This window comes from Hypanus sabinus, chromosome 7, assembly GCF_030144855.1.
Source record: "Hypanus sabinus isolate sHypSab1 chromosome 7, sHypSab1.hap1, whole genome shotgun sequence".
Taxonomy (NCBI): Eukaryota; Metazoa; Chordata; class Chondrichthyes; order Myliobatiformes; family Dasyatidae; genus Hypanus; species Hypanus sabinus.
The window spans coordinates 113,912,913-113,936,347 of NC_082712.1; the positions used below are offsets into that span (position 1 = coordinate 113,912,913).

At 43.2% G+C, this 23,435-nt stretch overlaps 1 protein-coding gene across 1 annotated transcript in view; it reads left to right on the top strand.

Annotated features, from left to right (window-relative positions):
- The window catches only part of ehf (ets homologous factor), a gene marked incomplete at its 5' end in the record, with an annotated part of 146,751 nt that extends 123,537 nt beyond the window's left edge, over positions 1-23,214 (top strand). Inside the window, 4 exons of the mRNA XM_059974009.1 lie at positions 1,598-1,666; positions 3,216-3,266; positions 13,215-13,410; positions 21,413-23,214. Of these exons, the coding sequence (XP_059829992.1) occupies positions 1,598-1,666; positions 3,216-3,266; positions 13,215-13,410; positions 21,413-21,512 (416 nt within the window). The remainder of the gene's footprint in view (positions 1-1,597; positions 1,667-3,215; positions 3,267-13,214; positions 13,411-21,412) is intronic.
- Between the last annotated feature and the right edge of the window lie 221 nt (positions 23,215-23,435).

A 23,435-nucleotide genomic window follows, 5' to 3' on the forward strand; every position in this document is an offset into this window, starting at 1 on the left:
AGCAGTGTTATGCTGCATAGTGACGTCGTGTATTCAGAGGTAAATTGGCATAGGTTACGCTTCGAGTCTGCCTACTTGTAAACTTTCTGCTGTGATTGTATCATTAGGTAGCACCATGTGAAGTTTAGCCATCTCACAGTTCCAGGAATCCAGCTTTAATCCCAACCCCAGGCTTTGTCTATGTGGAGTTTGCACACTTTCCCTGCAACCACGTCAAATTCCTCCTGGATGCTCACAAAAATACACTGGTTGATAGGTCAATTCACCACTCTAAACTACCCTGAATGCAGGTAATTTGGCTGAAGGAGAGTTAATAGGCATGTGAGGGAGAGAAAAAGCTTCAGGGCTAGAGGGAGATCCAGTGGGGGAACAAGACTACTGGGAGCAGCCATGCATCTGATAGGCCAAATAGTCTTTTTCCATATTGTAGGAAATGTCACACTTTGACTGATCAGCTGAATTGTAGTGAAGATGATTCATGATTACAGACATTGCCACACTATGCCCAACTAGTTCAAGTGTAATTGTCATTGAACCACACCAGAATACCCACGAATACAGCCAAAGGAAACAGTATTACTCTGGGGCAAGGTGTAAAACACATCACCAACAGTCACACAGCACAAGGCACCTATCACAAATATGAGACAGCAAGCACATATTATCGGTAAAATACAGTCCACATTAAACAAGACCCTGAGTCCATGAATGTTGAAATAATCTGCAATTGAAACCAATGAAGCTTGTCCTCTGCCAAGCGAACACTTGGGGCAGCTCTGACTCCAGCTTGCCAGCTCAGACGCCACGCCACACCGCCTCCGGTGGAGCATGCTCACTCTGATGCCTCTCTCCTGGGTGGCTGTACACAGGGCAATACCACACTGGAGGCCCAGTTCCCCCACCGTCTGCCCCTGCAAGCTGCCAATAAACAGTGAATCAGACTTGCAGCACCTCACATAAACGATGTCCAACAGGGTCTTGCGATCACAAGAGCAACTCAGATGACCTTTCGCTGTTACACTGCAAACTGTCTTCGTGTGGCGACTTCGCTGAAGCCTCTCTGTCGCAGGCAGCAGCACGATCTGCACCAAGTCCAGCTCCTTCCGTTTCATAAAAAAAACCACAGTTATAAAGACAATAACACCTTTGGTTGACCCCATAGAAACTGCCAAGTCTTACCAGAAATCCATAGCAACAAACAAAATGCTGGCAGTTTTCAGTGAGTCAGGTCAGGCAGCATCTGTGGAGAAAATGGAGTGGTTTGCAACTGATGAGGGGTTTCCATCTAAAATGTCAATAGTGAAGTTCCCTCCACTGCCAGACTGGCTGAGTTCCTCCTTCATTTTGTGTTTCGCTTTAGATTCCTGCATCTGCTGTGTTTTGTGTCTCTATAGAAGTCTGTAAGCAGATATAGAATAGAACAGGATCTCATTTTGCCCCAATGACTTGTCAAGTCTGTGTTGAATTAACTCACTGCTAAAATGGCAAGAAGAAAGATGGATGTGTGAAAGTAACAACGGAGAGTGGATTTTATCTCCAGCTCTCTACACTGGAAGCCTAGGCCCTGACCTCTAGTCTGGTATTCTCATTGCTTCAGAACTTACTGACGAGAGAGAGGTGGGCGGAGCAGCGCTTGCTTTGAAGTCTATCACCCAGGACACTCCAGGTAATGGCATTTCAGGAGGGTGACGTGGCTTCTAAATCAAAGTGGGCAAGGCCGGTTGGTCCTGGCTTAAAGGGCAGACGTGCCCAGCTGGCATTATAGACTGCCATGAAGTTGGTGAGAAGGAGCTAAAGGGTGGTGTGTGGGTGGGGGAGCGAGTGGGGTCAAAGAAGATCATGTGCTTCCTGACAGAAGGCAAGTGGGGGGGGTTGTTCCTTGTGGTAGGGTGGTGGGTGGGAAGGAGTGGAACTTTGACCTCACAAAGAACCTGTTGTGATGGGGGAAAGAAATGGTGAAGAGTCATCATTTTAAGTTCCTCTGAAGAATATCCACTTAACGTACCTCTGTGAAGCTCCCCCATTGTTTGACAACAAGCAGCCCTCACCCCCCAGACCTTGTTCCGATGTTGCTAAGCAATGGCATGCATAAAGTTGAGTCCAGATTTCCAGCAGTGTTCATGCTATAACTCAGCAACATTTACGATGTACTTAAATGGCTACATGGATGCCGAGAGTGAGTTATCTTGTTTTTATCTACCGCTATGTTTGATTGCCTGAGAGGAAGCCAAACAGAGTTTCATTGTACCTGTGTATAATGACAATAAAGATCATTCAATTCAGTTCAATTCAATGGATAGGGAAGGATGAGAAGGATATAAGCAAATGGGACTTGGTTGGTTGAACATTTGGTTGGCATGGGCCAGTTGAGCTAAACCATATAACTGTATAACAATTACAGCACGGAAACAGGCCATCTCGGTCCTTCTAGTCCGTGCCGAACGCTTACTCTCACCTAGTCCCACCTACCTGCACTCAGCCCGTAACCCTCCATTCCTTACCTGTCCATATACCTAACCAATTTTTTTTTAAATGACGAAATCGAACCTGCCTCTACCAATTCTACTGGAAGCTCGTTCCACACAGCTACCACTCTCTGAGTAAAGAAATTCCCCCTCATGTTACCCCTAAACTTTTGCCCCCTAAGTCTCAACTCATGTCCTCTTGTTTGAATCTCCCCTACTCCCAATGGAAAAAGCCTACCCATGTCAACTCTATCTATCCCCCTCAGAATTTTAAATACCTCTATCAAGTCCCCCCTCAACCTTCTACGCTCCAAAGAATAAAGACCTAACTTGGTCAACCTTTCTCTGTAACTTAGGTGCTGAAACCCAGGTAACACTCTAGTAAATCTTCTCTGTACTCTCTCTATTTTGTTGATATCTTTCCTATAATTCGGTGATCAGAACTGTACACAATACTCCAAATTTGCCCTCACCAATGCCTTGTACAATTTTAACATTACATCCCAACTCCTATACTCAATGCTCTGATTTATAAAGGCCAGCAGACCAAAAGATTTCTTCAGCACCCTATCCACATGAGATTCCAAAAGGTCTAAAGGTCCTGTTTCTGTGTCATCTTACTATATGACTCTATAGACGAGATGACATCTGGCTCATTGACTTCACATTAGCAGCGATTAGGTTTGAGTTAGTTGATAAACAAATGAATAAAAGTTAAAACTCTTCCCAATAATATCTGTATGTTTGTAGATTGTCAAGGTAAAGAACACCAGAGCCACAAAGCAAATGGGAAAAAGCACAGTAAGTAATGTCTAAACTTGATCCATTACCATGCCTGTTTCAAATTGCTTTGTTGTTGAAAGGGTTTAACAGACTCTGATGGAACAAGTGTCCACAGAGGAAATGGGTGAATCCTGACAGCGAATCCTGACAGGGAACAAGGTCCTAGAGGTATGTCGCAGAATACTGGAGTGGGCAGGTTGCTTTTTGGAGTAAGTGAGGCAATAAACAAGACTCTACAGTTCAACTGGCATCATGGTATTCATAAACTTCAGCTCCATAGTTATTGACTTGCATTTGTTCTCAGTTGTTTGGAGCCCCCTCCGGAGCCTTGCCGCTCTCTAACTCTGTAAGCTTCTTCAGTCTGCATCCCTAAAAGATTTCTGCATCCACCAACTCTAGCCACTTGACTATCCCTATTTTCATTGTTGAGCTATTGATAGGCATGTCTTCAGTCGCATTGACTCATGAGCCCTGGAACTTCCTACTCAATCTTTTATACACCTTTACTCCAGTTTCTTCTTTTAATACAGTCAAAAGTGTCATTGAGATGACATGCCAAATTTCCGCAAATTTCTAAGGAAGTTGCTGACCCTCTCCACCTCTGATGACGACTGTCTGAAGGACTTCCTATAGTCAATAATAAGCTTTTTGGTCTTGCTGACATTGACTGAGAGTTTGTTGTTGTGGCACCACTCAGCCAGATTTTCAATCTCCCTCCTATATAGTTGATTCATCATGACCTTTAATTTGTCCTACATCAGTAGTGTTGTCGGCAAGCTTCACGATGGAACTGGAGCAGTGCTTGGCCTCACAGTCATATGCATAAAGTGAGGAGAACAGGGAGGTAAACCCACAGCCTTGTGGTGCACCTGTGCAGATGGAGATTGTGGACGAGAAATCATTGCCTGTCCAAACTGACTGGGGTGTGCAAGTGGGGGTCCTAGAGGTATCTCGCAGAATACTAGAGTGGGCAGGTTGCTTTTTGCTTTTTGGAGTAAGTGAGGCAATGAACGAGACCCTACAGTTCAGCTGGCGTCATGGTATTCATAAACTTCAGCTCCATAGTTATTGACTTGCATTTGTTCTCAGTTGTTTGGAACCCCCTCTGCATTCCAAAAATACCTCCTCAGTTGCACGAGGAGGTATTAATGAGGTGTTCATTCTCAGGCCTGATGCAGGGTCTTGACCAAACATCAACTTACACCTTTCAGCTCCACAGATGCTGCCTAACCCCAGAGTTCTTCCAGCTGCCTTCACCAGGTAGGGGTATTGAAAAGAAGAGGGCAAAGATGAGAAGAAAGTGTTTTAGAAAAGGGGATTTGAGCACAAAGATTTTTTAAAAGAGTGACTGTCATCTGGATCACACTACCAAAGGAGGTGGTGGGTCCTTATGTAATCACCACACCTACGACAGGTGCTTGAATAGTCAAAATATAGAAGTATGTGGACCTGTTTGCTGGCAAATGGGATTAGTTTAGATTGGGAAAGAAGCTGATGTGGACATTGTAGGCTAGGGAGCCACATACTGCACTATACAGTTCCATGACCCGACACAGACTGGGAGACTGTATCGCTGAGCACCTACGCTCGGTCCGCCAGAAAAAGCAGGATCTCCCAGTGGCCACACATTTTAATTCCACGTCCCATTCCCATTCTGATATGTCTATCCATGGCCTCCTCGACTGTCAAAATGAATCCAAACTCAGGTTGGAGGAACAACACCTTATATACCGGCTGGGTAGCCTCCAACCTGATGGCATGAGCATTGACTTCTCTAACTTCCGTTAATGCCCCTCCTTCCCTTCTTACCCCATCCCTCACATATTTAGTTGTTTGCCTGATCTCCATCTCCCTCTGGTGTTCCCCCCTCACCCTTTCTTTCTTCAAGGCCTGCTGTCCCATGATCCTTTCCCTTCTCCAGCTCTGTATCACTTTCGCCAATCACCTTTCCAGCTCATAGCTTCATCCCACCCCCTCCGGTCTTCTCCTATCATTTCACATTTCCCCCTCCCCCCACTACTTTCAAATCTCTTACTATCTTTCCTTTTGATTAGTCCTGACGAAGGGTCTCGGCCCGAAATGTCGACAGCGCTTCTCCCTATAGATGCTGCCTGGCCTGCGGTGTTCTACCAGCATTTTTTGTGTTGCTGTTTGAATTTCCAGCATCTGCAGATTTCCTCGTGTTTGCACAATATGATTACATTGGCTCTTGTGCCAAACAGAACAGAAATTTATTCAAATGTAGTACACCAATAAAAAGCAATGTTAATGAAGCCTAAAAGCAATAAATATGGGGTGTGTTTGTAGTTTCCAGACTATCCTTGGAAGCTGTGAGATGTTCCAAACATTTCAAACTGTCCAGCACCATAATTCCAATGGGTTATAGTGCAACAGTTCAGCCTATTGACAGTCTGGGGAAAAGTGCAAAGCGACCTCTATAATCTCTACTTGGAATTGAAGGGTGTGTAAAAGATAGCATGTACCTTTCCCAAGAAGCATCAAACATAGGTTACATAGGACGACAGAATCTATAGCATAGGGACTGATAACATCTCCACGAAGCTGGAATTTATGGTTGTAGAACATTCTCCCCATTCTGTTTCATTTAACTTCTTCTGGGTACCCCTCAATCCTTAAAATCTCTAATCCAATTCAAACACAGTGGTGTCTTGATCATCATTTAAGTAGAGCAGAGCTGGAAACAGTAATAATCAAATGCAGAATATTCTTCTGCAGCTGTGTAAGAATTCAGAAAGAAGGTTGACAGGAAGATGGTGGGTTGAAGGACCCATTTCTGTGCTGTTCAACTAGATGACCCTATACACTGTGATCATGTAGTCCGGTCCATGAAATGCAACAGTAATTGCATCTAATGAATAGATATCAAATAAAACATCAATAAACAGCAGTCTATCAGTCTGCATCAAGGCCAGCGTTAGACATAAACAGGAGCGCTAAACTTCTGATGTTACTGATTTAATTCAGAGACTGCTTCCTGGTTGGAGCCTTTCCCATAAATATAATATTCAAAACACCTTCAGCCAAAATTTTCCATTGCAAATATTATCATCAAGTAGCTCATTATGTTTTTTTTTTCCAAACATTACCTCAAGACATAATTTATTTCCTTGAAACCTTTTTTACCGGTTGAAGGGTTGGGATACAGATGACACAGTTTAAATATAAAGGGCAAAAAATCCAATTGGAAAGTGCTTTTTTCTCTCTCGTTAACTTAGTAGCTAGTTGTAATTTGAAATATGTCATGTTAAAGGGTGGCTGAGGTAGATTTAACATAAATTTTACAAAGAGAGTTAGATGTCTTCTGCCTTGCCTGTAGTGAAAGGGAAGCAGATTCATTGGTAACTTTGTCAAAGACTTGTCTTGGGCTGGACGATTTTCTGTGATTATTAAACTATGACTCAAAAAAGATGTACAAGGGATAAGTAATAACAGAAGAAAGTATTAAAGAAAGTGCAGTGCAGGCAGACTATAAAGTGCACTTCATGATGAGGTAGATTGCGAGATCTGCCTGTACATTGTATTGTACAAGGGGACTATTTGATAACTGCTCTTCAGCCTGGTGCTACAAGCTTTCAGGCTTTTGTATCTTCTGCCCAAGGGGAGGGGTAAGAAGAGAGGGACGTCATGGTGGGTAGGGTCTTTGATTATATTGGCTGCTTTACCTAGGTGTAGACAGAAGAGAGCTCATGAGTCTCCTGCCAGGCCACAGGGTTATAGTGTGTGGACATGTACTTATCTACTACTGCTGGCCTTCCATGTTAACCCAGTTTTGAGCTGCCCGCTCCATTCCGAATCTATCCAATTTAGTAATATGGTAAAGTCACAGAGTACAATGGATCTTTAATCCTGGGGGATCCCAGACAACTTGCCAGGATTAATAACCCCAGGCAGATATTCAGCCTACTCCTTCTGGCAAATCACTGAAGTTGGGTCTTGAATTCTCCCATTTCTGCCCTGCACATACTGTATACTTGTAGTGAGATTCCTCTACATATTGTTTAGTTAAGGTTGTTAAACAACTCCTTTCTCCTTTTCCACTGCTCACTGAGGAATACAAACTTATTCTACCTTAAATTGATCAAATATTAATCTTGTCTTTAGGTAGTTTTCAAGGCCCTTATCCTCACACGACGAATAAGTTTGGAAGGATGTTGACAGGATCTGTGAGCTTATGGCAATTGCTTTGCATTTGCTAATAGAATTGGTCTCAAAACCCTTCCTGTTTGTCAGCTTAAATAGGACAGATTATATTATCTTTCCCTCATCATTTTACACAAAGTAAGAGAGTAAAAAGTAAAACTGGTTAAACAAGTTCATACCCAACTCAAAAATGCCAAGTATGAAGTTGGAAACCAAGGGATATTAAGTACTGTGACTTTGTTCTAAACATACACTATATTTGGCACTACCATGTCACTTTAGATGCTGGAACAGCTGATAAATTAATACCTCCAGGATATTACTGGAGACTCTGAGGTGGGAAAATGTGTTTAATTAGATTCACACAACTTTGATGGTATCCAAAGAATCTAGTAAATGTGGATTGGGGCAGGCTGTTTTCTGGCAAAGATGTAAGTGGGAGATCTTCAAGAGTGAAATTTTGAGAGTAGAAAGCTTATATGTGTCTGTCAGAGTAAAAGGCAAATAATAACCAGTTTAGGAATCTTTAGTTTTCAAGAGATATTGAGGCCCCGGTTAAGAAAAAAATGGTGCATAACAGGTATAGGCAGAAAGGAACAAATGAGATGCAAGAGGACACTCAGAGAAATCAAGAGGGTTAAAAGAAGGCATGAGGCTGCTCTAGCAGACAAGGTGAAGGAGAATCCTGAGGGGTTCCACAGGTATGTTAACAGCAAAAGGAATGCAAGGGACAAAATTAGTACTCTGGAAGATCAGAATGGAAATCCATATGTGGAACCTAAAAGAGATGAGGAGATCTTAAATGGATTTTTTAAATCTCTACTTACTCAGGAGATGGACACAGAAGTGAGGTTATAGACCCTGTACACTACAGATTACAGAGGAGGAGGTATTTGCTTTCTTGAAGCAAATTAGGGTGGATAAATCCCCAGAGCCTGTGGAAGGCACTTGTAGGGACTCAGTCAGAGGTATTTAAATCATCCTTAGAACAGATGAGATACCAGAGGGTAGGAGGATGGCTAATGTCGTTCTGTTGTTTAAGAAAAGCTCCAAAAATAAACCAGGAAATTATGTCAGTGAGCCTGCCACCAGTAGTGGGAAAGTAGCTGGTAAGTATTCTAAGGGACTGGATATATGAATATTTGGATCTATATGGACTGATTAGGGATAGTCAGTATGGCTTTGGGTGTGGTAGGTCATGTCTAACCAATCTTAGAGTTTTTCAAGGAAGGCAAGTTTACCAGGAAAAGTTGATGAAGACAAAGCATTTGACAAGGTCCCACACGAGCTGAAAAATGGCAGACAGAATTTAACGCAGACAAGCGTGAGGTATTACACTTCAGTCGGGCCAGCCAGGGTAGGTCTTACACAGTGAATGGTGGGGCACTAAGGGGTATAGATAGGGTCAATGCAAGCAGGCTTCTTCCACTGAGGTTTGGGTGGGACTACCACTAGAGGGTCTATGGGTGTGGACTTTTGGGTGCAGGTTGATGGGACTAGGCAATTTAAATTGTTCAGCAGCAACTAAATGGGCTGAAAGCCTTTTTCTGTACTGTAGTTTTCTATGACTCTCTGACTCTATGATACCTTTCATAGCTTAAAGTTGTCTCAAAGCACTTCTGAGTCAATGGCGTGCTTTCAAAGCCTAGTTTGTTGTAATGTACAAACCAGCTCACCTGGCTTGTACACAAGTTTCTCTGACTGACCCACAATGTGTTAGTGGCCCAGGAGATCTTTAAACATTCACAAAGACCAGTCCCTCACCTCATCCAAGATGCTGAACTTCCTGATTTTAATTTTGGTAAGCAGCCTTGGAAATGAAATTAGGTCAATGTTTCACAGAGAAGGCTCCACTACCCCATCAAATGGGTTAAAGAAGATAGCTTAGTCATTTTGTGTTAACATCCGTTTTCACCTTTTAGTTCCTAGTTTTACCATTTCTCTTGATTTGAATTCAAAACACTCAAAATACTTCCCTATTCTATTTATTCATTACTTAATCCCATGACTGAGGTATCTCATTCTCTATCTATCTTGATCATTTTAAATTCTGAGCTATGCATTGCGACTGAACTACTGTTGTGTTACTCCATATCTGTTTTCCATTCATCCATTTGTAATGTCCCTCTGACATTCTCCTCCAGCAAGGGAAACTCCTTTGCAAGGTTGATGTCCTGGAATGGGAGAAGGCTGTTCACCCAGTTGCAGCAGAAGGGACTTATGGAAGGGATGAGGATAGATGTGCACTAAATTCGTGCTACAGTTGTACAAAGCGATGCTTAGACCATATCTGGAGGAGCTTATTTAGTGCTTAGCATGCATTGTAGATTTGCCAGGCATGAAATTTACCAAGAATGTAATATGAGGTTGAAATTTACAAGTAGGAATTTGGCCAATATTTCACAATATTAGCTGGAAGCTTGTGTTAAATAAATAGAAAGATGGTTCTGCTGGTTAGGCTGAATCATCCGGCATAGAAAGAGGCCCTTCAGCCCATTGTGTGTGCACCATCCAACAACCTTCATCTACACTAATACTACTTTCCTTCTTTTATCCCCATTAACGCCCCCATGCAATTCACAGCGGCCAGTTAATCTGCCAACCCGCACATCTTCAGGATGTCGGAAGAAACCAGAGCACCTGGAAAAACTCCATATGGTTATGGGGATTATGAGGAAGCACGCAAACTCCATTCAGACAATGCCAGACCTTTGACCTTTGACCGCTGCATCACTGCACCAGCTGTTCAGTGAACCACTGGCTGATGTTTCCCTTAACTACTGGGCAGCTGAGAGGCCCAGCCGCTAAAACCACTGCCTCACAGTGCCAGAGACCCGAACTCAAGTGTTGTCTGTGTGGAGTTTGCATGTTCTGTGACCATACCCATTCCCCATGATGCTTTGGTTTGCTCCCACATGCAGGCTGGCAGGTTAATTAGTCACTGCAAACTGCCCCTGATGTGTGGATGAGTGGTAGAAATTGGGGAAACAGTAATGACAATATGAGAAGATTAAAGAGGAGATTCATCTAGGGTTAGCGGTTGATGTTTGATGCAGACTGAAGGCTTAAGGTTCTATGTTCTATTTCTCTGTGAGCATACTTCCTTCTTGTCAATGTTACTCTGTGTGGTTAAGTGTTACAGAGTGTTCTTCACAATGGCTTAATAAAAGAAATATATTTAACCCATTATTACAGCTTAAAACTGATCATTTTCTGCATGGAGATTTGCAATTACTTTGTTGTCCCTCGTTGCCACTTGGGGAGTAAAGGGAAGCATCTCCTTGATGATTGATTCAGTCTGAGATCCCAGCAATGAACCAGCAATGTTCTGCCATTCATTTGTTGGCTATTTAAGGTGTTGTACCATTCACTTTACAAAAGAAGTTCAACCAGTGTCAATTCCTTATGTAAAATGAAAATGTGTTCTTTGGAAGCTCTCTCTGAGGACACTATGCTTATGCACACTACATACTTCTTGAAAGAAAAACTCTCTTTTTAATGAAAACTAGGGCTTAGAGATGAGTTCTGCCAATCTCCTGAACATGATCCCTTTCCCACCAAACTAGCTGTGTGTAGTTCTGTTCACCGCACTATAGGAAGAAGAGGAGATTCACCAGGATGTTGCCTGGATTGAAGTTATAAGGAGGGACCGGATAAGCCTAATCTGCTCCCTCTGGAGTGGAGGAGGGAGAGGGGTGGGTGACTTGATAGAGAGTTATGAAGTTATGAGGTTGATAGATTAGATAGAAAAATCTTTTTTTCATGATGTGGTTATCAAGAACAAGAGGATTTAGGTTTAAGGTAAATATGAGAGGGCATAGAGGAGATTACACATGGAAGCTGGTTGGAATCTAGAAAACTCTGCCTGTGGAAGTGGTAAAGGTTTATAATGTCATTTAAGTAGCATGTAGACAATTATTGAATTGTCAGAGCATGGAAGAACCTCATAAGGTTAAATGGCTAAAATAGAGATGTACAGTGGTTGTTATGGATATCAATGACACATAGAGTCATAGATACAGAGAGCAAAACAGGAGCGAAACACCCTTTGGCCCAACTCCACCAAATTGCCTATCTGAGCTAGTCCTATTTGTCTGTGTTTGGCCTATATCCCGATAAACGTTTCCTATCCTTGTACCTGTCCAAATACCTTTTAATTACCACTTACTCTGGTTGAATGCCCAAATTGCTGCAGTCTTTTATTGATTCTATTGTGGTTGTTAATCAATGATGGATTTATTGAGTATGGCTGCAAGAAAATGAATCTCAGGGTTGTATATAGTGACATATATGTACTTCGATGTTAAATTTCTCTGAACTTAGCTTGTTCTATGTACCCACACCCTACGTGTTGAAAACTTACTCTTGGGTCACCTTGAAACCTTCCCCTCTCAACTTAACCCTTTGTCCTCTAGTCTTGGATTCCCTTTCTTACCAAAACTTTGCACAGATGACTCATTCTGAAGCTCTGTTTACAGACTGATCCACCACAAACACTGTATTAGGGACATCCATGCTCTCCCTGTGACTGATGTGCCAACCTGGCAGGCCCTCTCAGTAGAGAGCACAGTCCATCCTCAGTAGAACCATTTCTCATCTCACTCCTCAACACAGCTTAGTTGTTAGCTTCTTGGGAAAGGCTCAGTTGTTGAATAGGGCACTGGAAGCCAGCTCGAGGAGGGTCTGCTTAGTGTACAACATACCCCTCATGATCAGAGAAAGGAGATAGAGAACCTAGTGGCATACTGTCAGGAGAACAATCTCCCCCAATGTCAGCAAAAGCAAAGAGCTGATCATGAAGCAGGGTGCTGAGCAACCTTTGCCTGTGTCAGTGGTGCTGAGGTGGAGATGGTTGACAGCTTTGAGTTCCTATTGAAATATCACCCACAATGTGTCTTGATCCAGTCATGGTCAAGAAAGCACACCAACATTTCTACCTCCTAAGGAAGCTAAATAAATTTAACAAGTCTCCATTGACCCTCACCAATTTTTTTCAGTTAAAGAGTATCCTGTTCGGACATATCGCAACCTGATATGGCACCTGCTCTGCCCGAAACCCCAAGAAATTGCATAAACACAGCCCAGTGTTTCAAAATACAAACCACCCTTTCCCCCCTTTCCCCTGTCTACACTTCCTGCTCTATTAAATATAATCAACACTCCCTCCCCAATCATTCTTTCTTCCTCCTCCTTCCACCTCAGGAGATAAAAAAAGAAGCTTGAAAATATGAGTACCATCTTGCTCCAGGTCAGCGTCTATCCTGCTTTAAGCATAGAAGTGATCTGAGCAGACCTCTCATACGCTAACAGGTGAACTCTTGATCTCCCAGACTACCTCGCCATGGTTCCTGCTCATGACTTTTCTACCTGCACTACACTTCCTCTGTGCATGTATTCCTGACCTTCACCCACCCAGTGCTAACTTTTCAATTACCTTTGGATAATCTTGGAGATGCCAAGGGTCAGAATGATACCCTGTGAAGATATGCCTACCTACTGACTGACATCCTGACTTGCCCTGTTACCCCACACCCAGCCTTCCCCTCCTGCTCTCTATCAATAGTCAAATCAGACCGGTTGAGTGCATCAAGCAGGTATCGCTTGTCCACACAAGCTGCCCATCAGAATGGCTGCATTTTCCAAGCACTTAAGAATGACTAGACCAGAATTTGGCCAGTTGTTTCCTTGTGCTTGTTGCATTTGTCAGTTCCCAAAAATCACCATTTACAATGTTCTCCATGAGTTTCAGAGCATTAATGTCGTGAGAAGTCCTGCTGAAACCCTCTTTCACCTTTCGTTGCTCAGGCCCTAGGGGAACACATCTGTGGGAGTTTATTCGTGACATCCTCCTGGACTCAGAGAAGAATCCTGGACTGATCAAGTGGGAAGACCGATCTGAGGGGGTTTTCCGTTTCCTCAAGTCCGAGGCTGTGGCTCAGCTCTGGGGGAAGAAGAAAAACAACAGCAGCATGACGTATGAGAAGCTGAGCCGTGCCATGAGGTAGGAGTTCCTGGGGCACTGTTTACCCCATTCATGAGGTAGAAGCTCCAGGGACAGTCTGTTTACCCCATATCACAAGGTAGGAGTTCCTGGGACACTGTTTACCCCATATCACGAGGTAGGAGTTCCTGGGAAACTGTTTACCCCATTCATGAGGTAGGAGTTCCTGGGGCACTGTTTACCCCACTCATGAGGTAGGAGTTCCTGGGACACTGTTTACCCCACTCATGAGGTAGGAGTTCCTGGGGCACTGTTTACCCCACTCATGAGGTAGGAGTTCCTGGGGCACTGTTTACCCCACTCATGAGGTAGGAGTTCCTGGGGCACTGTTTACCCCACTCATGAGGTAGGAGTTCCTGGGGCACTGTTTACCCCACTCATGAGGTAGGAGTTCCTGGGGCACTGTTTACCCCACTCATGAGGTAGGAGTTCCTGGGGCACTGTTTACCCCACTCATGAGGTAGGAGTTCCTGGGACAGTCTGTTTACCCCACTCATGAGGTAGGAGTTCCTGGGGCACTGTTTACCCCACTCATGAGGTAGGAGTTCCTGGGGCACTGTTTACCCCACTCATGAGGTAGGAGTTCCTGGGGCACTGTTTACCCCACTCATGAGGTAGAAGTTCCTGGGGCACTGTTTACCCCACTCATGAGGTAGGAGTTCCTGGGACAGTCTGTTTACCCCACTCATGAGGTAGGAGTTCCTGGGACACTGTTTACCCCACTCATGAGGTAGGAGTTCCTGGGGCACTGTTTACCCCACTCATGAGGTAGGAGTTCCTGGGACAGTCTGTTTACCCCATTCATGAGGTAGGAGTTCCTGGGACACTGTTTACCCCACTCATGAGGTAGGAGTTCCTGGGGCACTGTTTACCCCATTCATGAGGTAGGAGTTCCTGGGACAGTCTGTTTACCCCATTCATGAGGTAGGAGTTCCTGGGGCACTGTTTACCCCACTCATGAGGTAGGAGTTCCTGGGACAGTCTGTTTACCCCCAATCATGAGGTAGGAGTTCCTGGGAAACTGTTTGCCTCCATTCATGATTTAGGAGTTCCTGGGACACTGTTTACCCCATTCATAAGGTGAAAGCTCCTGGGACAATCTGTTCATCCCCATTAAATTCACAGATGGAGCCGATCTCCTCCCCAGGCCTCCGATTGAGGGCTGTAACCCAGTCCAACTCAAGGCTCAGCTCACTGAGTCTACAAACCATCTCCACATTCCACTCAGAGGGATGAAGTTCATGACTACTACCGCTCCATCATCAACTTAGCAAGACCTGATGCAGGCAAACAATGAATGAAACCATTGGTCACCACGTCCCCGTGAGGGCTGAGATTCATGAGATCCAACGTTTTGCTCACCCAGCAGTACCAGTTCAGTTTTTGTGTTTTGTAGGAGATTACAACAACCTGTTGTAACACTATCCCATGTTGATTCAGTACATGGTAAACATTACAACAACAAACAAATTGTATCTCTCCAAAGTTCAAGGTGCATTTATTATCAAAGTTTATATATATCACCATATACAACCCTGAGATTTGTTTTCTTGTAGACATACTCAATAAAATTAAAGAAATAATAATAATAAATAAATAAACAAAAATATTGAGAACCTGAGATGAAGAGTCCTTGAACTTGAGTCCAGAGGTTGTGGGAACACCTAGGCACTGTTCTCATAAAATAAAACTCCAAATGCCAATATTCTCTTGATTGTTTGCTGACTGATTATGGACCCAATTTTAACAGAAATCTATAAGAAGATTAATTTCCTGCTCTTTATAAGATTAAGGTAATTTATTAATGGATCTGTCTTTCAGGATCCAAAATAATCCAAAAATTCCAGAGTACTGGCTACTGTGCTTCTATTGACACTGGACACAAGTGACGTGTACGGCATGGATCAGTAGCTGCAAATCCATTCTTGAGTAAAGGATCACTGGTGGCACCATTGACGTTGCTCGTCAGTTTATGTCCTTGAAAAGGTCCTGGGTGGCATTAGGGTTGAGGATTCATATTGGAATTGGTTTATTACTGTCACAGGTACCAAGATGCAGTGAGAAGCTTGTTGTCCGTATTGTTTGTGCAGATCAAGTTATTGGGCTAGGCAGAGGTAAGACTACCAATGAAGAATAAAGTGTAACAGCTAAAGAAAGTGTGCAGTGCAGGCAAATAATGAAGTACAAGATCATAACAAGGTAGATGGTGAGCCCATCCTATCACACTGAACTCCAGTGAGCTCAGAGCCAGAGGTCCATGCAAGAGTCTGATAACAATAGAATGGATTCTGTGCTTGAGCCTGGTTGTATCTTCTGCCCAATGGGAGAGGGAGTGGAGAAGAACTTCTGTTGTGAGTCCTTGATTATGTTGTCTGCTTTACTGAGGCAGTGAGAAGACAAGACCTTAACACCATAAGACCTAGGAGTAGAATTAAGACATTTTGCCCATTAAGTCTGCTCTGTCCTTCTATCATGGCTGATTTATTGTCACTCTCAATCCCATTCTCCTGTTTTCTCCTTAAAACCTTTGATATCATGACAAATCAAGAACCTATTAATCTCCATTTTAAATATACTCCAGGTTTTGGCCTCCACAGAGATGTATGGCAAATAATTCACTATGAACTACCCTCTAGGTATAGAAATCCCTCCTCATCGGTCTGAACCTGTGCCTTCTGCTCCCACCTGGGTCTTCTTACACATGCAGTTTTTTAACTTCACCCACAAAGAGATTTGACAACTTCCAATCCTATGCTACCTCTTTCTAAGGAATTGACTCCATTTTTTTTTACCAACAGAGCCACCCTACCCCCTCTGCCTATCTGCCTGTCCTTTTGTCACAATGTGTATCCTTGGTTAGCAAACACGAGGAAATCTGCAGATACTGGAAATTGAAGCAACACACACAAAATGCTGGTGGAACGCAGCAGGCCAGGCAGCTTCTGTAGGGAGAAGCACTGTCAACATTTTGGACCGAGACCCTTCATCAGGACTAGCTGAAAGGAAAGATAGTAAGAGATTTGAAAGTAGGAGGGGGAGGGGGAAATGCGAAATGAGGGGGTGGGGTGAAGCTGAGAGCCGGAAAGGTGATTGGCAAAAGTGATACCGAGCTGGAGAAGGGAAAGGATCATGGGACGGGAGGCCTAGGGAGAAAGAAAGGGGGAGGGGAGCACCAGAGGGAGATGGAGAACAGGCAGAGTGATGGGCAGAGAGAAAAAAAAGGAGAGGGGAAAAAAAACGAAATGTATCAGGGATGGGGTAAGAAGAGGAGGGGGGGCATTAACGGAAGTTAGAGAAGTCAATGTTCATGCCACCAGGTTGGAGGCTACCCAGCCGGTATATGAGGTGTTGTTCCTCCAACCTGAGTGTGGATTCATCTTGATAGTAGAGGAGGCCATGGATAGACATATCAGAATGGGAATGGGACATGGAATTTAAAAATGTGTCCTCCTTTCCAGTTCTCAGTTTCACCTCACCCCTCTGGTCTTCTCCTATCATTTCGCATTTCCCCCTCCCCCTCCTACTTTCAAATCTCTTACTATCTTTCCTTTCAGTTAGTCCTGACGAAGGGTCTTGGCCCGAAACGTCAACAGTGCTTCTCCCTATAGATGCTGTCTGGCCTGCTGTGTTCCACCAGCATTTTGTGTGCGTATCCTTGGATGTTAGGTTTCTGTCAGCCACAGTCAGTGATGACCACAATGTCATACCTGCCAATCGCTAATTGTGCTACAAGATCATCTGCCTTATTCCGTATATGTGTGAATTCAAATATAACACCTTCAGTTCTGTATTCACCACTATTTTCAATTCCCCCCCTCCATATTACACTTCAATACATCCCACTGACTGTAATTTTGCCCGCTGACCTGCCTGACCTTCCTCACAGTCTCACTACACACTGCATCTACTTGTATACCAACTACCCTATCCCCAGCCCTGTTGTTCCAGTTCCCATCCCCCGCCACCCCAACAGCTCTAGAAAACCTGCCCAAAAGCATATTGGTCCTCCTTCGGTTCAGCTGTGATTAGTTCTTGTTGTGCAGGTTATTCCTTCCCCAGAAGAGATCCCAATGATCCAGAAATCTGAAACCCTGCCCCTGCACCAACTCCCCAGCCAGTTACTTGTGCAGTTACTTGTCCATACAGGGGAGGCTGGGCTGTACCCATAGCTCTGTGGTCATGGGCAGAGCAGTTGCCATAGCAACTGCTCTGCCCATGATATATATCCGGACAGATATATCCGGACATTGGATATATCCGGACAGAATACTTCCTGCGAGGCGTCGATAGAAATTGATATGAGTTGAAGGGGATGCTCTGAATTTCTTTAGCCTCCTGGGAAGTAGAGGCATTGGCCATGGCAGTAGCATGGTTAGACCAGGAACTTGAAGCTCTCAGCCCTCTCATTAATCAGCCTTTGGACATTGAGGGATGAAGAACAAGACCTCATTGTCCATCAGGTAACATGTTCCGTTCCCTCCTATTGCTCCTGAGACCTGCACAGCCTCCAGCAGGCACCTCGGGTATCTGGAAGAATGCCACTAACGTAGTCTCAGGAAAATCCTCCACAGAATCAGCAAATCAGTGTCAGCGTGCTCTCCTTTGCCACATCCACAGCACGGGGGCCCTTGCTACACTCCGTCAGCTCTGTCGGGCAGAATATGTCTTTCACATGCCCAGCCTCTGTTCTGGGCACTGGCGTGGGAAGAGGGAGTGCTCAAAGTCTCCTTGAAGAAATGCGACATTCCTGCTGATTCCTGGGAATCTTTAGCCCAGGACCAGTCAAATGGTGAAGAAGCAATTGGAAATGTATTGAGAACATTGAGTTGATGCGTCAGGAATTCAAAGCACCTTCTCCTAAGTAGTGGAAGGAATGCACCATCTCAGGGATGTCCCACCCTGCCCGCTTCCCCTATTCTAAAGCAGAATATGCAAGAAACATTTTGGTGTCATCAGCCAACCTGGTACCCACAAAAGCATAGTGGAAACAAATCAGACTCTATCCCAAAGAAGCTATTGAATCTTCTCGAGCCTCAGTAATATATGTGGTGAAGACACTTTGACTATTAAGATTCTAGATTCTCTCCCAGCACCCATAAGGTAATAGTCCAAGTTAAGATGTCACATTTCCAGGCAACAGATCCATCACCATCTAAATGGAGGAAGTCGGGGGATAGCAAGTAAACTTACCAGAGAGTTCTTAAACCGGATTTAGATTGTTTTGCTGATTGTAAGTGATAGTGTGTTCCAATGTTTAGTTTGTTTTCAACTTGGAGGTTATGCTAATCCAGTGAAGTATTTAACAACATGCTCAGCAAGCATATTACACAAATATTAAATGACTGATTTTGTCCATAATTTCACAGATATTTGTTTAGATTACACATTCTGCCTAACATTTGGAAGCTGGAAATGTGTGGGTTTATTAAATAACACGAGCCGACACTTGACAGCATTCAAAGGAGTTTATGCGCTACCCTGGGGTGTGACTGACTAATGAGTGAACACATACGAGGTGTAGGAGACAAAGAAAGGGCAGGGATGAATCATTCTCCACGTAATACTTAACTCTGATCACCAATCTGGAAAAGAATTTCCTCCAACATTTCAGAGTATTGTGTGGCACAGGACTGCAGTATTGGGACAGGCCAGCTAATCAGCTGTGTACTCAAGACCAAATCTATTCAATTAAATGTGAAAGTTGAGTGGGGCAGCACTGTGGTGTTGTCCTTTCACAGCTCCAGCGACCTGAGTTCAATCCCGAACACTGGCACTGTCTGCGTGGAGTTTGCATGATCATCTGGGTTTCCTCCCACATTTTAAAGGGGTGAAGGCTAATTTATCCCAAGTGTGAAGGTGTTGGGGGAATTGTGGTTGGAATAAAGTGTGAATAGTGGCCGGGTGGCTGATGGTCAGTGGAAACTCAGTAGACAGAAGGGCTAGTTTTTGCACTGTATGATAACAGATTTCCCTGTGTTCCCTCTAATTTGTAGTGTGCACAAACATTTTGTGCTGTGCAAATTTTTTCCCAGTGACAATATGAGCGCCCTGAATTTTTAAGTGGAAGTAAACCTGAAGCTATTCTAAGAATAATAAACTACCAAGTCCCGTTTATTGTTCACTGTTTAAAAGAAATAAAATAATACCCATCAATGAGTATTAGTTCTCATTTACTACATGGCAGTGTGTAATAATATCAATCTTTTCACCTGTTATTAAAGATGTTTGAAATGGTCAATCAAAGCTTATAAAATTACAAAGCTAGTTGACAAAACATCCAGATAGATATTTTATTTGGAAATCATTGCATACAGCACAAATTTTGTGGCTTTATTACATAAGAGACATAAAGTTGAACAAGATAATGAAAATATTTATGCTAACTAAATATTTTGCATAGCTGCATGTTCCTCCTCTCACGAGCTTTCAGTGTAGCAGTTTCCACTGTTTCATGCAGCCTTTCCGCTTTCAAGAAACTCACGGTTCTCTTGTGCTTCTTGCTCTTTGCTTCTTTGGAATTCGACATAGTGGATCAATAAAAGCAGAATAAATAAGCCAGTTCTAACATCTGTAGACAAATCATCACAAACTCCACATTGTCAATGCCGGATGCATCAGAAACCAGAAAAGGAAATGTGATTGTGTACAATTGTGGAATATACTGAACATGCCGACGGGGTAGAGGGTGGCGACATTTTGTGCACAGTTTAAATTCCTTTGTGCGCGAGTAACACTTACGAGTGCACACATAAGTGGACAGCTTAGAGGGAACATTGATTGTACCGTAAAACACAGGAGCCATTTGGCCCAGCAAGTTCAGGCAGCCATGTGATCATGGCTGATTTGTTATCACACTCAATCCTATTCACCTGTCTTCTGGTACTAATAGGTACAGATCAAGAACCTATCAATAATATGCTTTAAATATACCCAATGACTTGGCCTCCACTGTTGCCTGTGGCAATGAATTTCATAGATCTGCCAACCTCTGGCTAAAGAAATTCCTCCTTATCTCTGTTCTAAAGGATTTCCCTCTATTTTGAGGCTGTGCCCTCCGGTCCTAAACTTTCCCACAATTGCAAACATCCTCTCCTCATCCACACTATCTGGGCTTTTCAATATTTCGTAGGTTTCAATGAAATTCCCCCCCCCCTCACTTTCCCCAATTCTTCTAAACTCCAGGAAGAACAGACCCAGAATCATCAAACGCTTCTCATATGTTAACCCTTTCATTCCAGTGATCATTCTCGTGAACCTCCTGTAGACACGTCCCATGACATCCTTGCTTTTATATTCTAGTCCTCTAGAAATGAATGCTAACATTGCATTTGTGTTCTTCACTACTTACTCACAGTGAATATACTTGGCTTATGTTGTAAGGGTGTTAAATAGCAGTAAAGCTGCAACCATGTCTTAGGTGAAGGAAGTGGGGAGTGTGCATCCCATCTTTATCGACTTGAGATTGTCATTGCTGATTAACTGCACTCTGAAAACCCACACTCATTCGTCAATCATATGTTAATTTACATATGCACAAGGAGAACAGCATGGCCCCAGTCACCACAGTGTTTAAAAGTCAGAACAAAAAAATGTTACTTTTATGTACAGTTGACTAGAAGTTATGGATTGATGATTTGGTAAACCGCATATGTTTGAGTTCCTTATTTGTAGGATCAATCGCTAATCACAATAGAGGTGTTAAAAGTCAACAGGAACAAAAGCTAAAATCTGATGATACTTTGTCAAGTAATTGTCCCTTAGTTGGTGTGTGTGTTTCAAACCCTTTCCTTATATTCTTATCTCATCTCCCACAGGTGAAAGGGAATCTTTGCTTTTTAACAACCTTTCTTGCTTGAGCTGTCTGCAGTCTATCCTCGCCTGGGCATTATGTTAACCCTAGCCTTGCCACAGCTGCCACAAGATACTATGTCCATTCTCTCCTTAAACTGAGTCAGATATAGAGCCGCATGCAACCACTGATGGGATTTCTTTATATTGACAGATATTATTACAAACGTGAGATCTTGGAGAGGGTGGATGGCCGCAGACTGGTCTATAAGTTTGGAAAGAACGCTCGTGGTTGGAGGGACTGCGACCGATAGTTGGAATTCTTGGAGGCTACTGTTGGAGTGACTTCCAGCTTATGAAAAGTGACACCAGAAATAGTTACTGTTATTTATGTGTATAGAAAAATGATGAAGCTGGTCTTTAATCCTTTCCATTTGTCTACAACCTGCCTCTCCAGACCTTGCTGTATAGATAGGAGAGCAGTGGAAGTGTGGGGTGGGAAGGGAGAACGAGTTTTCAGATTTCAACCAATGGAAACTCTGGCACCCAGTGACTGCAGGACATTACTAGGACTGTATCTGGACAAATGTTAGCCAGGATACACACATGCTCACCAGCTAGGAATTAGGAGCAGATTAAACATTCTCCAAAAATAAAACAATAATTTGACTGTGGAGAATGTTTGTCATTTCAGTCACCGCTAAAAAATGAATTTATGCAGTGCCTTCATTATGATAAAGCAAGCAAGGGTTTATTCTGGGCTGCAGCCAGATTTACGAATCCCAGCTGCAAAGGAGAGATCCTGGCCTGTGAGTAAACTGCTGGCTTAATCTTTAAAGAAGTGCCTCAAAGGAGCAGAAAGAGTAAAGCAAAATGGAGGGATTCCAGAGCTTGAGGCCTGGTCAGTTGATCTGTGATGAGGGGAACCAGGAGACACAACACAAGAACTGATTCTACATGCAGCTAAGCTCATTCCATCTGTAAAGCACACTTTGGGGAGATGGGGCAGCATTCTTGCTGTGGGTTAATTACCTCCATAGCTGACACAGTATAAGCAAATTCCTCCATTTTAAGCTCAGGTAAAACGTGCTTCAGGAATGGTAAATCGTTACCGTGGTAACCCAAGGGCTAAACTTTATATAAACAACATAGAAAGATCTGATCTCAACGTTTCATGACAAATGGAAATGGTTAAAGATTATTTTATTCTGCATAATCCTTGTAAATGTATAAATTTTCTACAATGGGAGAAGCTAAGACCATATTTCATATATTTTTAAACTAATGAGGTATCACTGTAATCTGTGTTAATTATGGTCATCTCAGAGCAGTGGTAATGAGACAAAAGTGACATAGAGAGCTGTTTAAATGCAGCAACACTCTCTTACTTGTCCATGTCTATAGAAAATACATCGGGGTTTCTCATGCAGACAAACAGGAACTGCAGAAAGCCCCACAAACCTGCTCCATCATTCAACAACATCATAGCTGAGGTTTGAGATGTGGCAAATCTCAGAGACTTCTGGCAGGTGGCCACTATAACAAAGAAAACAACTAAATGCTTCGTTAATCGCACGTTTGCAGCTAACAACAGCACATATTCAATGCAGCAGAACCAAGGTGAGGCAAGGCAACAGACCCGAGGTTCTATTGTTTTAAGCGCCAGCCTGAATTGGAAAGGTCGAGTACAGACTGAATCAAGGTGGTGGGGTCCAGTCCCCAGAGCGTATTGAAGCAACTGAACCTGATGTTCAGATGATGGACAAGATTGAAAATATGCCTGAACTGACGGTCTGTGGATGGACTCTCGTTTTGGATTTCAGTTCAGAATGCTATTTGCTTGTGTTTATTGTTTGCAAAGTTAGATTTTTCTCTCTCTGCACACTGGGTGTTTGACGGTCTTTTTAAAAATGGGTTATTTTGGGTTTCTTTGTTTTGTGGCTGCCTGTAAGGAGAGGAATCTCAAGGTTGTATAATGTATACGTACTTTGATAATAAATGGACTTTGAACTTTGATCTTTGACCTGAACGTAACTTAACTCTAGGTTCCTGCTTACCTTGGTAACCTTTCACCTCTTGCTGATCTTGCTTATCTGCCTGCATCTTTCTTAAAAATATCCAAGGATTCCAATGATGAAGTATCAAAGAATCGTGAATCTCCTAGAGAAAAAAAAATTCAATTCAATCTTAAATGAGTTTTAAACAATAATTACAGCTCTTGATTCTACGATAAGGTG